This window comes from Echinops telfairi, unplaced genomic scaffold (genome assembly GCF_000313985.2).
Source record: "Echinops telfairi isolate 266 unplaced genomic scaffold, ASM31398v2 ScPeMD7_7473;HRSCAF=8511, whole genome shotgun sequence".
NCBI lineage: Eukaryota > Metazoa > Chordata > Mammalia > Afrosoricida > Tenrecidae > Echinops > Echinops telfairi.
This window is the reverse complement of record NW_022111377.1, coordinates 12005103-12021182: the sequence shown is the minus strand read 5'-3', so window position 1 is coordinate 12021182 and position 16080 is coordinate 12005103. Positions and strand designations below refer to the sequence as shown.

General features: G+C 39.9%; 1 protein-coding gene across 3 annotated transcripts in view; it reads right to left on the bottom strand.

Moving 5' to 3' along the window:
• The window catches only part of STAM (signal transducing adaptor molecule), a 70224-nt gene that overhangs the window by 33646 nt on the left and 20498 nt on the right, over positions 1-16080 (bottom strand). The window contains exons 1-2 of one of the 3 annotated variants that reach the window (XM_045285604.1): positions 8405-8429; positions 765-823 (exon numbers count right to left, since the gene is read on the bottom strand). Coding sequence is in view for 1 of the 3 variants with exons in the window: in XM_004716007.3 (XP_004716064.1) it covers positions 8405-8489 (85 nt within the window). In the remaining 2 variants the exon portion in view is untranslated. Of the gene's footprint in view, positions 1-764; positions 824-8404; positions 8490-16080 lie in introns of those variants that run through there. The other 2 variants (XM_004716007.3, XM_045285605.1) reach the window with 2 other exon arrangements.

Genomic DNA, 16080 nt, shown 5'->3' with positions numbered 1-16080 from the left:
CCTATAGCCTGGCATTTGGGCATTGCTTGAGTTCAAAGATCCCATCAGTGCCTGCTTCCCTAAACTGTGCTGACTATTGCTGTCCCACCCTGCTGTCTGCTGCCTGCAGGCAGATACTGCTTATCTTGCCTAAGGGAAGACTCCCTGTCTGCTTCCTAGACCTTGAACTGAAGCCCTCAAGAGTTGAAGGACTTTCAGTAAATTAAGTGTTCCATGAAAGTGAGCTGAACAGAGTCCTCTGTACTGACTAATTAGCTGTTACAATCCTTCTTGCTATACATATATATATACATATATACAAGATCACTGGCAAGAAAATCCTCCGGCGGTGTTCTACTCACCTACCTAGAGTTGGAATAGACTCAGTGACGAGAGTGTCTACTTCTACTTATGCTTTTGTAGAGTTATGATACAGACAACTCAGTCGGAAGTCCTAGTCTGATAGATGCCCTACAAAAGTCTTTCCATTAAAGAGACTTTAACAAGAATACTCCATTACTAGATAATAAAGGAATCAATATTTATGACATACCATGCTTTATAAAACTTTTTGAAAGGTTTTTGTTTCAATTATGGCCAATCTCTACATTTCATTTGAAAAGTACGTTAGTATAATAAAACTAGGATGAACTCTGATTTTCAAAAGGATGTTAAGACATTTAAGCAAAGTATTACCATTGAAAAGGCAGTCTAAGTCTAAATTCTATTACTAAATCAATCAATAGCATTTACATCCATATGTTTTTCAAAATAAAAATACCAACTTTTTGTCACCCCTCTTCTGGGCCTGAACGGATAATAGTATATTTTCCTGGAAGTACTCCTAATAGAAAAGAAAAATGATAAAATAATAAAGTATAATAAATATGCTTAACCTAGTTGACCTCTAATCACCTATGAAAACAAAAACTCCCTATCATTAAGTTGTTTCTGACTCAAAATGACCCTACAGGATATAACTGTGCCCAGGAGTTTCTAAAACTAAATCTTTATGGGAGTAGACAGTCTGCCTGCTGAATGACTGGTGGGTTTGAACCACTGAATTTATGGTTAGTAGTTCTATGCTTAATCCACTATGGAACCAGGGCCCTTTATTTACTTATGAAATAGGACAACAAAATTTCAGAGACACTAGCAGTATGTTCCTAAGCAGGGTACTAGTGGGTGTTCAGGAAAGAAAACCTCTTTGACGGGCAAGATTATTCAGCATGTTGCATCTTTGCCCCTACCCACTGCTTAAAATCAATAGCATCTCTCAGTCATTGTGACCAAAAAAGAAAAAAGAAAAATCATGCCTAACATACTAGTATCATGTGGGTTGAGAACAAAAAAGGCAAAGGGATACAGTAGAAAAAGTCTACTTAGGCTTGGCAAATATCATTTGTAAAACGGGGATTATATAATGTTTCTTCATATTGCTGTTGCTGGCTGCTGATAGTCCCTATCCCATGGCCACCCAATAAGTACAGAGCAAAACTGTCCCTTGGACTTTTCTTGCCTGTGATCTTTATGGAAGCAGATTATCAAGTCTTTCTCCCCAGTGTCACTGGGTAGTTTCAAACCGTCAATCTTTAAGTCAATCACAAATTGCTTGTGCCACCTGTGCCTTTCCTTAAACAATCCTAAACACCAATCAGATTTCTCATTTGCAACCTGGGAAATCTACAGTACCAGGAGTTGCTGTGATGATTAAGTAAGACTATAAAGCACTTACACCAGACCTAGCACATAAGATACCATCAATAAATATTGGCTATTATTCTTAAGACTGAGGAACATTGATTTCTAAGATACATAGGTTGCCATGAATTGGAGCAAACTTCATAGCAACGACTAACAATAATTCTCAAAGAATACTACCAATGAATTTAGAAAATAGTCATAGGATTTTAACTTGTGTTAGTCTGGGTACTTTAGAGAAACAAATCCACAGAAACTCATGTATAAGAGAGAGTTTGGGTTAAGGGAGCATCAAGAAAACATCCCCACCCAGTGCTGCCCAAGTCCACAAGTCCAACATTAACCCATTAACCCATATGTTCAACACCAATCCACAAAGTCCTCCTCCATCTCACAAAACACACACAAAGATGCCAACTGCAGGAGGAAAGCCGAGTCAGAGAATGTGTAAGCATCTCAGCACTGGCAGGGGTCTCCACACGGCTGTTCCAGCACCCAGGGCTGCATCAGGGTAGACCCATGTGGCTTCTCCTTGGGGATGTCTTGCAGGAAGTCAGCCTTGCAAGCTGAAGAGGGGACCTGCTAAGGCAACTGCACCCTGGTCTGACCATCACAAAGCAAGAGACCCGAGAACTAAAAAGGTGAGGCCCATCCAGCCATTTAACCCTCCACCCTTTAATTAATCCCACATGTGTTTATCGGCCAGGTTGGCACAATAAGCTAACTCACTTGTTATTGTAAATAATTTCATCTCTTGCATGCTATTTTTATAAATAAGCAAGTCAATCAGAAAGATGATAGAAAAGCTCTTTTCTATTTGAAGAAATGTTAAAGAAACCTGCCCCTATCATTGTGAAAGCTCTCTTGATTGCTAAACAAACAGAGACTGTCTGCCCATCATGTGACTGAACTGGCTGTCCATTCTTTAGTATTTACTCATACACTGAAGCTAAACACAAAAACATCATGTGGATATTGTTGGAGAAGTCAGAATTTTTTTTCTAGACATATTTTTTAAATTAAGGACAACATATTTAAACATTTCAGGCTTAAAAAAATAAACTATAAATTATCCTGGGAAAATAGAGATTGGATCTAGTAGGTTTATTGAGCGACATAGAAAAATTTTTAATTAAATAAATATTAAAGCAGAGAGGTATAGTTATGTGAGAAACCAATAAAACATACAAATAAAACTAATAAAAGGATATGGATATGAAAAGCAGGAATAGAATATAGACTTGTCAATGTTCACCTTTTGAAATTAATTTTTGAGCCATTTGAATAGGGTGCCTATTTTTATATAAAATACACACCTAGATAAACAGAGGGTTACTATGAGTCAAAACCAATTAGATGGCAGTGAGTTTTTGTTATGTACACACATTTGTTTATGTACAGAGATACACAAATGAATTCAAATACAATTTACTTGTGATTCAAAGAACTGTAAAGCAGGGTCTTGTTTTTTTAGGAGAAAGAATTAAGGAGTGGTTTACAAAACATGATGGCTCCGCATTTCTGGGTCATAATTCTGACTAAAAAGAGTTTCAGTTCACAATTTGTCTTTTTCCCTCCTAAGATGTGAGATTCTTTTTTAAACTACTATATTATAAGACTGATAAATCTTTTTTTTTTTAATGGGGTATTTGAAAAATAATTTCCTTAGGGGGAAAATGTTTAATTAAGAAAATTATAACTTTTATTTTACACTAAATAATTCAGCAATATCAGAGGGAACTTCAAAATTTTCATGGAAAAATTTACTTACTGTATATACTCGAGTATAAGCCGACCCAAATATCAGCCGAGGCACCTAATTTTACCACAAAAACTGCATTAAAAATGCACTGAAAAAACTTGGCTTATACATGAGTATATCAGGTTCCTTTTAATTCCATTTTCCCACTAACTTTCTGAAGCCCCCTTGTATTCTGGTTACAAATCATTTTTATTTAAATGCACACATCATTCTGAACAGATCTTTGCACTTATTCTTACCCTACCATCAGAATCCCACACTATAGAACTAGATACCCATATACTGGTACAGATAAGAACTCGCAACACGGGGAATCCAGGACAGATAAACCCCTCTGGACCAATAATGAGAGTAGTGATACCAGGAGGGGAAAAGGAAGGTGGGGAGAGAAAGGGGGAATAGATTACAATGATCTACACATAACCCACTCCCAGGGCGACGGACAACAGAAAAGGGGGGGAAGGGAGATCACTGTCAGTGTAAGACATTAAAAAATATATATATCAAGGGTTCATGAGGGAGGAAAGGTGGGAGAGAAGCAGACATACAGAATTAGGGGTGAAACAGGGGAAGACACAACAGATTCTAATGAAATACAATGATTAAAAATGCAACACTACAAAAGACTGTATTCCAACAAATTCAATAATTTGGAGGACTTGGACTAATAACTAGAAAATCATTCTCTCCCCAAATTAATGCATATGGACATTAAGAGCTTGAACAGACACACAGCAAAAGAAGAAATCGATAGGTCATCAAGAAACTACCAAATTACAAAAAGCCCGGGTACAGATGGCTTCACAGGAGAATTCTACCAACTGTTCAGAGAAAAGCTGACACTAATCCAACACAAACTCTTCCAGAACACAGAAAGGGACAGCAAACTCCCAAACTCATTCTATGAAATATAAGACAACAGCAAGAAATCAAGGGAGCACAACTGCGTAAAGAAGTGGATCTTTAGCTATTTGCAGACACTATGATTTTATAATGAAGAATCCTAAGGTGTCTACAACAGGATTGCTGAGAACAATAGAGTTTAGTAGAGTAGCAGGATACAAGATTAACAAGCAGAAATCAACTGGATTCCCATATCCCAGTGATGGGAATACAGAAAGATTTATCAAGGAAACAATAGTATTCCCAAGAGCCACACAAAAGCTGAAATCCCTAGGACTAATCCTAACCAAAAATACAAAAGCCCTGTACGAAGAACACTACAAAACAAACATGGCTACAAGAAACCAAAAGGGGTCGACACAAATGGAAGAATATGCTGTGTCTGTGGACTTGAAGACTCAATATTGGAAAACATCAATTCTACTAAAATGAATCTATAAATTCAATGCCATCCCGATCCAAATTCCAGCATCATTCTTTTAAAAAATGGGGGGGGGAAATGATTCCCAACCTCATATGGAGAGGGAAGAAGCGCAGGATAGGCAAAGAACCCTCAAAAAGAAAGTAGGGGGTCTAACCCTACCTGACCCCCAACCTACTATCCAGTCCCAGTTGTCAAAACAGCCTGTCTTAGGATAATGAGATACTCGGACCAATGGATCAGGACCGAAAACTCGGAAATAAAAACATCTGCATGCAGGCAATTGATTGTTGACAAAGGCCCGGAAAGCATTAAATGGGAAGCAGACACCCTCTTCAATGGTGCTGGGGAAACTGGATGTCCACCTACAGAAGAATGAAACAAGACCCATACCTCACCCCATGCAAGAAAACAAACTCAAGGTGATCAGAGACCTAAAGGCAGGATCATCCATGAAGAAACTAGGACCAATCTAAGTGCCTTATTACAGGGAATACACTGGTTATCAGAGATAACAACGGGAGCAAACTGTGTAAGACAAAACAGACGAGTGTGACCTATTAAAAATAAAACACTTATGTACATCAAGACTTCATTAAAAGAGTAAAAAGAGAGCCCACAGTCTGGGAAAAGACATTTAGTACTGACATAACAGTCAAATCTACATTATTTTACAAGCCTACAACAAGAAAAAAAACAAAAATGAATAACCATCTGAGCAGGTGGGCAAAGGACTTGAACAGACGATTAACAAAGGATGAAACCTGAATGGCTAATAAACACATGTGGAAAAGCTCCCATCTGGGAATGCAAGTCAAAGTTACATGAAATACCATCTAACACCCATAACTAAAACCCAAATTTTTAAAAACTGAGAACAAGTGCTGGAGATGGTGTGGTGATATTGGAACTCGTATCTAGTGCTGGTGGCCTTGCAAACACATGCAGCCACTGTGGAAGGTGATACGGTGATACCTAAAACAGACGGCAATTGAACTACTATATTACTGGGCACATACCCAAAAGAAATAAGAAACAGACCACAAACAGAAGTTTGCTCCCCCACGTTCATTGCAACACAATAGTAAGAAACAGGAAACAGCCTAAATTCCCATCAGTGGAAGACTGGATTAAAAAACTCTAGAAAACACATACAATGGTATACTACATATCCCTAAAAAAGAGCAATGAAGCAGCTCAAGATGTGGAGGGAACTGGACAAATACGTTATGAGCCCGCTGCTGTAGAACAAGCTGCAGAATAAGCAGAAGCTCAAGTTTATAGGGCATCCAGGCTGCTTGGCTGAGGGGGAAAACAGCCTGGTAGAGCCTGATTGGTGCCAATAAACCGCTCTAGTTAAGTATTTTATAGGTCACTTGGCCAGAGATAGCCTCACATAAGCTGGGATCAAATGGCCAAGCAAGGGGAAGGGTATGTTGTCTACAGTGTGACTGCCATGTAAATCTACGATGTGGTCCCCTGAGACAGGTAGAAAGCCCTAACAGAGAGATGAGGGATGCTGATGGGAAAAACACGTAGCACAGTGGAAAGGGAAGCAAATAAGTCTGGGGAAACACAAATGCACGTCAGTTGGTAGGAAAAGAGGATGACCAACCTCCAGTTGGAGGGAAGAATGATAGAAAATGCTTTGGGGGACACTAGTTGGGGGAGTGTTTTGGTGGTAGGCACCAAATGTGCCACATTTGACCCAGGTTTCTGGGTGGATCCTGGGGACCCAGGATGGATGCTGTGGAATGCTGGGACACTGAATCCTGGATCTTCAAGGCACACAGCATGCTCCAGAGGCTGTATCAGTGAGATCTCATGTTGAAACCACTGGGTGATCTGGACTCTACCTCAGACACACTTGTAACCTGAGGACTGAAGCTGGAAAATACATGGTGTCTGGGGAAGCAGAAAACAGCTGTACCAAGACTGGTGATCTGTTGGTAGGCATACAAACAAGGTCTTGATCCATCAATGCCCTATATGCTGTATTAACATATGTATTGTTCAGCAAACCTGTGTCATTCTGTTTTATTTTGTTTTTGTTAGTTCATTTTAAGGTGTATCTCAGAAGATGGGTCACCCTCTTGAAACTGCGTTATGTTTTTCTGGTTTTTGCTACATAAGACCCAAAACTGATGACCCTATAGTAACAGCAAGTAGACTAAAGGTTTGGTGGGGAGGGAGTCAATGTGAGGGTAAAAGGGAGATGTCAAGGAGTCCAGGAAGAAAAACTATGTTTGGACACTGAATGTGGAAGAAATTGTACAATTCTGTTTGGCGTGACTCAACTATGGAGTGATATAACTTACTTATATATTAACTCCAAATAATAAATTGAGGGAAAAACAAAAACATAGATCAGGAATGGGTTTGGGGCTCACACTGAATCCTAGATCCAACTTAAGAACAATTAGTTCTTACTTACATCATGGACCTGCTCAGAAAGGGAACACAGAAGATATGGCTACTATAACAAAATGTGGAGAAGAAAAGTAGAAGATGCCCCGCTATCAAATAAAATAGTGCCTGGGGTCTTAAAGGCTTATCTCCAAACAAGCAGCCATCTAAGTGAGATGTCAACTAAGTCCACATGGAAGAAGCACACCATCATCAGTTACCAAAGGATTGTGAATCATACAATCCGAAATCAGAGGAGGGATTAGTATCAGAGCCTAAACTGTGTGAGAATCTGGTTTGCAGAAGGCTGTGGATGACAGTGGGAACCCAAGAATCATTTGTGGGAACTACCAGCTTCCGGTGAACTCCCTCTATCCACAATTGAAGATGGGAGAAAAGGTGTTACTAAGAGAGGGCATTGGAGAAATGCATATAGAAGATCAATGGCATAAGTCGACTTGAACAGTTAAAACTTTGTCAGTTGATTCCCCCTCTGATGCATGCTAGATCTGATCTGATTTTCCACGTTTTATGTATTTTTGTTTCGTTTTTGTTCATTTATATTAGGGTATATCTTAGAGGTGTTATGTCATAGGAAGTCACCCTCTTGAAGCTGTGTCACATGTTCTTCTGGTTTTTGTGGTACATGAAACTCGGGATTGATGAACCTATAGACACAGCATGTAGAGTAAGGGCTTCAGGGCGCAGGGTGATACAGTAGTGGTGGTTGGGAGATGGGACGATGGGACGCGGGTAGGGGCTGGCAATGGGGAGGCTATAAAAGGGAGAAGATGTCAAGGGTCCAGGAAGAAAAAGAATGTTGGGAAACTGATTGTGGTCACAATTGTACAATTCTGCTTGAATGATCAAACCAGGAATGATATATGTATTAACTCCCAATTAATACTAATTTTTTAAAAGATAATAGAATTTTCCTACAAATTTTTTGACATCCCTTAAAGAAATCACTAATGACTCTAAAATGAGTACAGACTCTAGAAATTAAATATGGACAAGAATCAACTAAACAAAAACCAGTATTTTGTCAGTTGTGTTACCTTAAGTGGTTTCAAGGAATAACCTAGATAGCATGATTCTTCTACTGTTTCTACAGAAATAATCTTTTTTTAAACTGAATTTCAATTATTATGTGCTTTATCTTCCAATTTTTTATTTTCTTCTAGATATAAAGAGGAAGAAGAAATAAGGATCCTTTTGAACTGCACGCTTACCCAGTGCGAGACTGACCAACTTTATCACAGATGTCCAGAATGAGGCCCCAGTCCTCAGCAGTGTTCAGCTCACTGGTTGCTTTCTCTATGCATCATAAAAAGAAATCACAAAAATGTCATAATGCATATCTTTAAAAAGTTAACAATCACACCCAGATTACCAAATTACAGTATAATCAAACACGATAAATTCAAATATTATTGTTGCTAGCTGCCATTCTTCAGCCTCCATGCACAACTTAGGGAGATGCTGTCTAGTCCTGCCCCATCCCAGGATCAGCTATGGATACAGGATTGTTATCATGCAGAGGGTTTGCACTGGCTGGTTTTCAGAAGTAGCTCTCTAGGCCTATCTTTCTAGCCCCCCTTACAAAAGCTTTGCTGAAACCAGTTTAGTTTTATTCCACTGAGAGGCAGGTAGAGAATTGGAGAATACTAGAGAATTGAGCTGGGCCACCTGTACGAAAAGTGGGAATTATTCCATTGAGAGGCTGGTGGTCACTATACAGAAGGTAAACTACTGGAATATTGAACTGGGCCTCCTGTATGAAAGGAGAGAGTTCTACTACTGGAACAGTTGCCAGCAATCTGATTACGAATGTTGGGCTTTTTTGGGGGTGGGGAGTAGCTATCCACACTTCATTTGGATTTTACTTACCTTGAAAAATAATTTACTGATTTTTCTGCAGTGTGTGTGTGTGTGTGTGTGTGTGTGTGTGTGTAGTTAGTTAGTTAGTTAATAGTTATACCCTATAGTTATACCCTTGTGAGCAAATGGAAAGATTAAAAAATTCTTTTATTATGTATTAACTGTTGGCTATACTTGCCAGTAAAGGAACAAAGCCTAGGCACAGATCTCTGGACAATGTTTTAATCCTACCCAAAGTTATTAATAATAACTACCTATCGTCCCCTGAACAAGAATGAAATTTTGCTTTCTGGCGGTCAAGCAGTTTCCCGGGACTGGGATATGAAGTAAAGTGAAGAAAGGAATACCAAAAATGGAAGCCTTCAGCAACTACATTAGTGCTGAGAATTGCTGTGCAAAAAGAGTTAACACAGGAGACTTACTTGTTGTCCGTGGAAAGGCCTGCTTACAAAGCTGGACCTTGAATGAGTCTTGGAACTTGGATTTCAGAAGTGTTCCCACCATTCCCAGAACTAGTAAGAATGGTTTACTGGGCCTAAACTATTAGTGTACAACACTGTTTTCCTTCTTTGAGTATGTGCTAGTCAGAAGACGACTAGATGCAGTATTTTTACAAATAATATATGTAAATAATGCACACAGTCATATAATGTGGATAACACGCATAGCAAATAAAGCGAGTGTTGGGAGTGGGTTGAGCGGTTCCTGGTTGGTGGTGGTGGGGGGCATATAATGTAAATGTTATCTGTGTAAAAATACAGTATCAGCAAAAAGAAGGGGCATAGTTCAAGAGACACCAAGCACAGAATCCCAAGGGTCTACTCACAGTGGAGTCACTTAGGATTTGCTTACTTCCCTCAGCAGTGAGTTGTCACGAGGGAAGCTCATTAGTTTGTGCCCATGATTTTCATTGGCGGTTGATCATGTAGTCACATTAATATTCTGAGATTACAGCATACAGAAGTGGAGAATTCTTAGTCTTAGCTGGCATCCAGTAACTCAAAGAACTGTTAAGCTGAAGGATGACATCAGCAGATGCTTACTAATATTTATCAAATTATCCTTTTCTGAGAGTACAGAAGGTGGGGAAGACGCTGATACGATTCAGTTTTTATTTTTTGGCAGAGTGAATTGTGATTGCTATTCTGCTAGGTATAAAATGAGCTATTTCATGAGCATGGATACAGGGGTGGGGGATTGGGGGTGGTCTTATTACCAGCAAGATAGATGGGCCCTGAGAGGAGCATGTCCTTTGGATCCTGAGAACCCTGCAAACTGAACCTCCTTAATCCAGGGGACAGCTTCAACACCAGAGGAGCGGTAGAGGAGCAGCAGTGGCAGAGCCAGCAGCCATAGCATAAGAGAGCAGTGGACAGCCCAGCCCCAAAAGCAAGTAAAGCTGAGTACTTTGGACAGGAGCCTGGCTTGTGGAATGAGGTGCTTTGGGCCACTTAATTGAGGGAGCTGCATTTGCTATCAAAATAAGGGGAGGAGGAATGGAAAGTGGAGGCACATCTGGTCTTGCCTTGTGGCAATCGGTCTTGGGAGCTGTTAAGAGGTCAGATATGACCTTCACACAGCTTCTTCAATTGGTAGCAGTGGTGCCTCTGGGTGCTTACTTGGGGGAGTTGAAGCTAAGTGCCTTTAGATTGAGTTTTATAGTAGAATGGCATGCCCTTTCAGGATTTCTTAGAGCTTTGAAACATTGCCCAGGTAGGATACTGCTCAGGCCAAGAAACTAGGGGCCAACAGAAGCTTGCCTCTGGGCACAGAAGAGACTATCCTCGCTGAATAACTGTACCCTGAATATTTCTCTCTTGAATTGTAACCTGTTAACTTCCCTAATAACCCTTATAATTGTGAGCATTGCCTGTGAGTTTGCTGTGACCATTTCACTGCATTATCAAACCCATCCACAGAAGTAAAATATTCTGCTATCAGAATAAAGGGGGGGAAATGGAGGGAAGGCAGATGTCTAACCTTAGTGTCATAGGAATAGTTCTTGGGCAGCCAATGCAGATGTGGAGTTTTTAGGGTTTTTTTCTCTCTGTAGTTAAAGAGGGTCAGATGCCTCTGCCAAATTATTTTGTTTTTAATTTGGTTTTAAGACTGTAGAAGTGACTCTCTCACTCACTCACTCTCTCTCATTCACTCACTCTCATTCACTGACTCACTCACTCACTGTCTTACTCACTCACTCTCTCTCATTCACTCACTCTCATTCACTGACTCACTCACTCACTGTCTTACTCACTCACTCTCATTCACTCTCTCACACTCACTCACTCACTCACTCACTCACTCACTCACTCACTCTCACTCACTCATAACTGCAGTGATGTCAAACTCATGGAAACACTGGGCTTTGTAAGAGAAAGAAGTGGTCCTGTAAAGTAAAACTTTTCTTATATGGTTGCTGTTACCTGTGATAGCTGAAGGGAATATATGAAATTATATGCTGCAGCTGAGGGGAAAAAATGATGCTTCTGGAGTGGCCTGGGAAAGAGCCTAGCATGACTGACAATGGGAGGGCAGCACCTACTGAATCCACTCTGCAGAGGCCCTAGGGCTCAGGCTGTATGCATATAAATGGAAACACATTCGGTGTGGAAAAGAGATTAATTTTGAGTATTATTAAAAGGGTTAAGGGTTATACGTTTGAATCCACAATGATTACTGAGAATTGTTCCTGCCTGGTACTTTGTTGTTTCTTTTTAATTATGAGCAAGCAGTTTGCTAATGATACCACTGATGGAAGAAAAAGTTACTACCCCTCAGAAAGTACCTTTCGAGGAGTGAAAGTTAAAGAGAGCCAGTAAGCAGGCATGTTTGTATGCTTGTTATGGTATCCATCTGCATCCATCTGTTAAATTCAAGTGGGGGAAAACTCAGCAGTGACAATATGGGCTGAGTTGAAACAGATTCCACTTGTACCCACTGATCTAGTTCACAGAGGATAGAGACAAGGGAGAAGAGGAAGGGTTGACTGAAGTGTAAAGAACTGTGCAGTACTAATAAGCCTTTAGCATGACCTAGCCAAGGGGGCTAAGGCAAATGAGAGTGAGAAGGGGCAAGCGAGTCTGAAGCACAGGGAAGTGTGTGCAGACTTCTAAGCTTGCAGCTGGTCTCCAATTGACCTACCATGGATAGCTAGGGCTGAGATGACCAGAACTCAACCAAATGAAAAAAGTCAGATAATTAACACTGTCAGATGGTAAAAGCTGCTGAAATTTGAGTTTGCATATGGATACAGATGGCCCAAGTTCCAAATGGAAATGAAGATTCTTCATATAAGAAAACCCTCTTCTCTCCTCAAAAGTACTGGGTTGTTGGATATAGCCAATTTAGAGAGTGGGTATCAAAAACATGATGACAAGAGCATGTAGTGGCTGGCTTAGAAGCTTTTATGAATGCACTCAGAATAAAAAATATTAAAAGGGGAGAAGTGAATCTTTTACGTATGAAATAGACAAGAGCTAGAAAAACCAGGGGTGGCATGCAGTGCAGTGACTTATTTAATATGACTCTTCAAGTTATAATTTCTAATTCCCACCAAACTACCCTTTCTTGGCGGGTTTCTGCAAGCAAAGGTGGAGGAAAATGCTAAAAGACCGAGATACCCTTACTTACTCAACCTCCCTGATCTGGGAGCCAGCTCTGACATCTGTAGAGCATCAGAGATGCAGCAGCAGTAGAACCAGGAGCCAGTGCATGAAACAAGAGCAGCGAATATACTTTGCGGCACAGAGCAAGTAAAGCTGAGTGCTTTGAGGCAGGAGGCTGGCTTGTGGAGTGGGGTACTTCTGGGTACTTAATTAGGCGGAGCTATGTTTGCTGACTAGTGGAGGGAGAATTGAATGCCTTCAGCCTGAGGCTGATAGCAGAGTGGCATGCACGTTAGGCATTTACTGGAAATCCTAAAAGAGCTTGGTAACTTTGCCTCAATGGAGCAGAGGTCAGGCCAGAGAAAATCCTGACTGCAGGCACAGCAGAGAAAATCTGTCTTACTGAGCAACCATATCGTAAACATTTCCCACCTGAATTGTAATTTGTTGCCTTCCCTAATAAAAAACCTCATAATCATTGAGTATCTTCTGAGTTCTGTGTGGCCATTACCATAGATCATTGAACCCAGGTGAAAAGTAGAGTAATGTCACATAAACGAATTTTTTAAGCATATGTCTGCATTTAAAAGTAAAGATTGAAAATTACTGGACCAGATATTTCTAAGAACTCTCCACTGTGTGTTTCTAAGGAGCCCTAGTGGTGCAGTTGTTAAGCAATTCGTTACAAACTGAGATTTTAGTGGTTTGAACCCATAGGTGCTTTGCAAAAGAAAACTGTCTACTCTGCTCCATAGGGTCACTGTGAGTCAGAAATGGATTAATGGCAATAAGACTTTCTATAACTAACTTGTATTAGATTTATCATTTATTAAGGTTTTAATGGATGGACACAGTGGCGGCAACAAAAGGTTCAAGCACAAAAACAACTGTGAGGGCGGCACAGGACCAGGCAGTGTATGGTTCTGTTTAAAACAGCATGCCCCCTTGTGACCAGAGCAGATTTCACTGCACCTAACACTACGAACAAATCACACACCACAAACCTTGTTTGAAGTCGAACCACCTTCTCACTCTACTGGAGGGTTTGGGGAGTTGTTTTTTGGTGAGGAGCTATTTTTCGTTTACTCAAGATTTATGCCTGCTAATGGGCGATGAGAAATGCTGACAGGATGACTGGCCGACATGCTCAGGCCACAGGGAAAGGGCCGAACACTCAGTCAGGTTAGAAATGAACAATTCCTTAAGAACGGCCAGTGAGGGGACAGCAAATCTCAAAGCAATTATTCTCTTTGCGATTATGGGAGCCAATTTTTTTAAAAAGTCTCATCAAGTATCCCTGTCTCCTTATTACTGGAAATTATATCAACAACAAACAAAAATCATCTGGAGTTCTGCTAACTGGCAAGGGAAGTAGGCATCAAAGGAATAGCATACAACACAAACAGAAAAGAACCTGAAATCATTAGAGAGAACAGCTTTCAGGATAAGATCTTAACACAGAGCTGATACCAAGGGCTCAAATAGAAAGAAAATGTTCTGACAATGATGGCAACAAATGCACAAATGTGCTTGACACGATGGATGTATAATAAAATTATTTTAAAAAGAATAAAAAAAGATCTTAACACACTTAAATATTCAATTTTCAAATTCCTCTCCTGAGTATGTTTTGACATAATTTATTATACGTTCTAAAATCTTAGTAGTCTACATCCATTTCTAACTTTATTTCAACAATGAAGACACAAGCCAGTGCTTACTAGATACCAAGTGACTAAGTTACTTTATTCATGTCCATCCATCATCCCTAAAAAAAAGCAAACCCTAATGAGCACTGATGAATAGAAGGATATATTAGACCAGAAAAACAATGTCAGTGGTGTAATTCAATGAGTAAAATATTCCTTTTGGAAAGTGAGAAGTGAGGCTGGAGAGGTAACAAGGAGCCAAACACTAAAAGGGCTGACAAAGTATGCTGAAAATTTAAAATGATGTGAAAGCTGTAGAGATTTGTTGAAACACTTTAATCAGGAGTCATCTGATTACATTTGTACTTTAGAAATATTACTGTCAGCAGTCTGTAAATGACTAGCACTGAGTTGAGGCAGGGAAAATGAAGGCTACTATACTAATCTGAGAGTACAGTGACAGAAAACTGCACAAACAGCTGCAGAATACAAAACATGGAAGGTGAGATGTATTCAAGAGTTATTGGAAAGATAAACGGACTATTGCAACACCAGAATCCTTAACAATTTACTATGCCTAGCACACAGTATATTCTATCTGGGGAAGTTCATGTGCATAGTTTCCTTTTGTTTTGTTGAAAAAATGGTATTTGCTATGAGCAAGTTGTTGGCTTTGCAAAATTTCTACCACACAATACACAGAAATCAAACTGACTACATCAGTGTGAACGACACAATGGAGAAGCTCAATATCAGCAGCTAAAACCATACAAGGGACTGACTGTGGAACAGACGATCAATTGCTCATGTAAGTTCAGGATACAGCTGAAGAAAATTAAAACAAATCCACAGGAGCCAAAATACGACCTTGAGTTTATCCCACCTGACTTTTGTGAACATCTCAAGAATAGATTTGATGCACTGAACGCCAATAATGGAAGACTTGGGAGCTGTGGGTGGGTATCAAGACCATCGTTCATGAAGAAAGCAAGAGGTAACTAAAAAGGCAAGAAAGAAAAAGAAAGATCAAAGTAGATGTCGTAAGAGACTCAGAAACTTGCTGTCAACTGTAAAGTAGCTAAAGCAAGTGGAAGAAAGGATGTAGTCAAAGAGCTGAATAATGTCGAAGGGCAGTTTGAGAAGAGAAAGCCTTTACAATGAAATGTGTAAAGACCTAGGATGAGAAAACCAAAAGGGAAGAACACACTCAGCAGATCTGAGACTGAAAGAACAGAAGAAAAAGTTCAAGCCGCAAGTTATAATCTTGAAAGATTCTACAGGCAAACTATTGAATGATGCAGAGAGCATCAAGAGAAGCTGGAAAGAACACAGAGTCACTGTACCAAAAGGAATTACTTGGCATTCCACCATTGCAGGAGGGAGCAAATGAGCAAAAAAATCAATGGTGCCAAAGAAAGAAATTCCAACAGCACTGAATGCATTAGCCAAAAACAAGGCTCCAGGAAATGATGACATACCAACTGAAATGGTCCAGCAAGCTAAGGAAGTACTGGAAGCACTCACTCGTCTGTACCAGGAAATATGGAAGACTGCTACTTGGCCAACTAACTGGAAGATTATTATTTGTGCCCATTCCAAAAAAAGATGACTTAACAGAATGCTCAAACTATAGAACAGTATCGCTGATATCACATTCAAGTAAAATTTTGCTGAAGATCATCCAAGGATTGCAGCAGTACATTGACAAGGAACTGCCAGAAGTTCAGTCCGGATTCAGAAGAGGACATCAAACAAGGGATAGCATTGTTGATA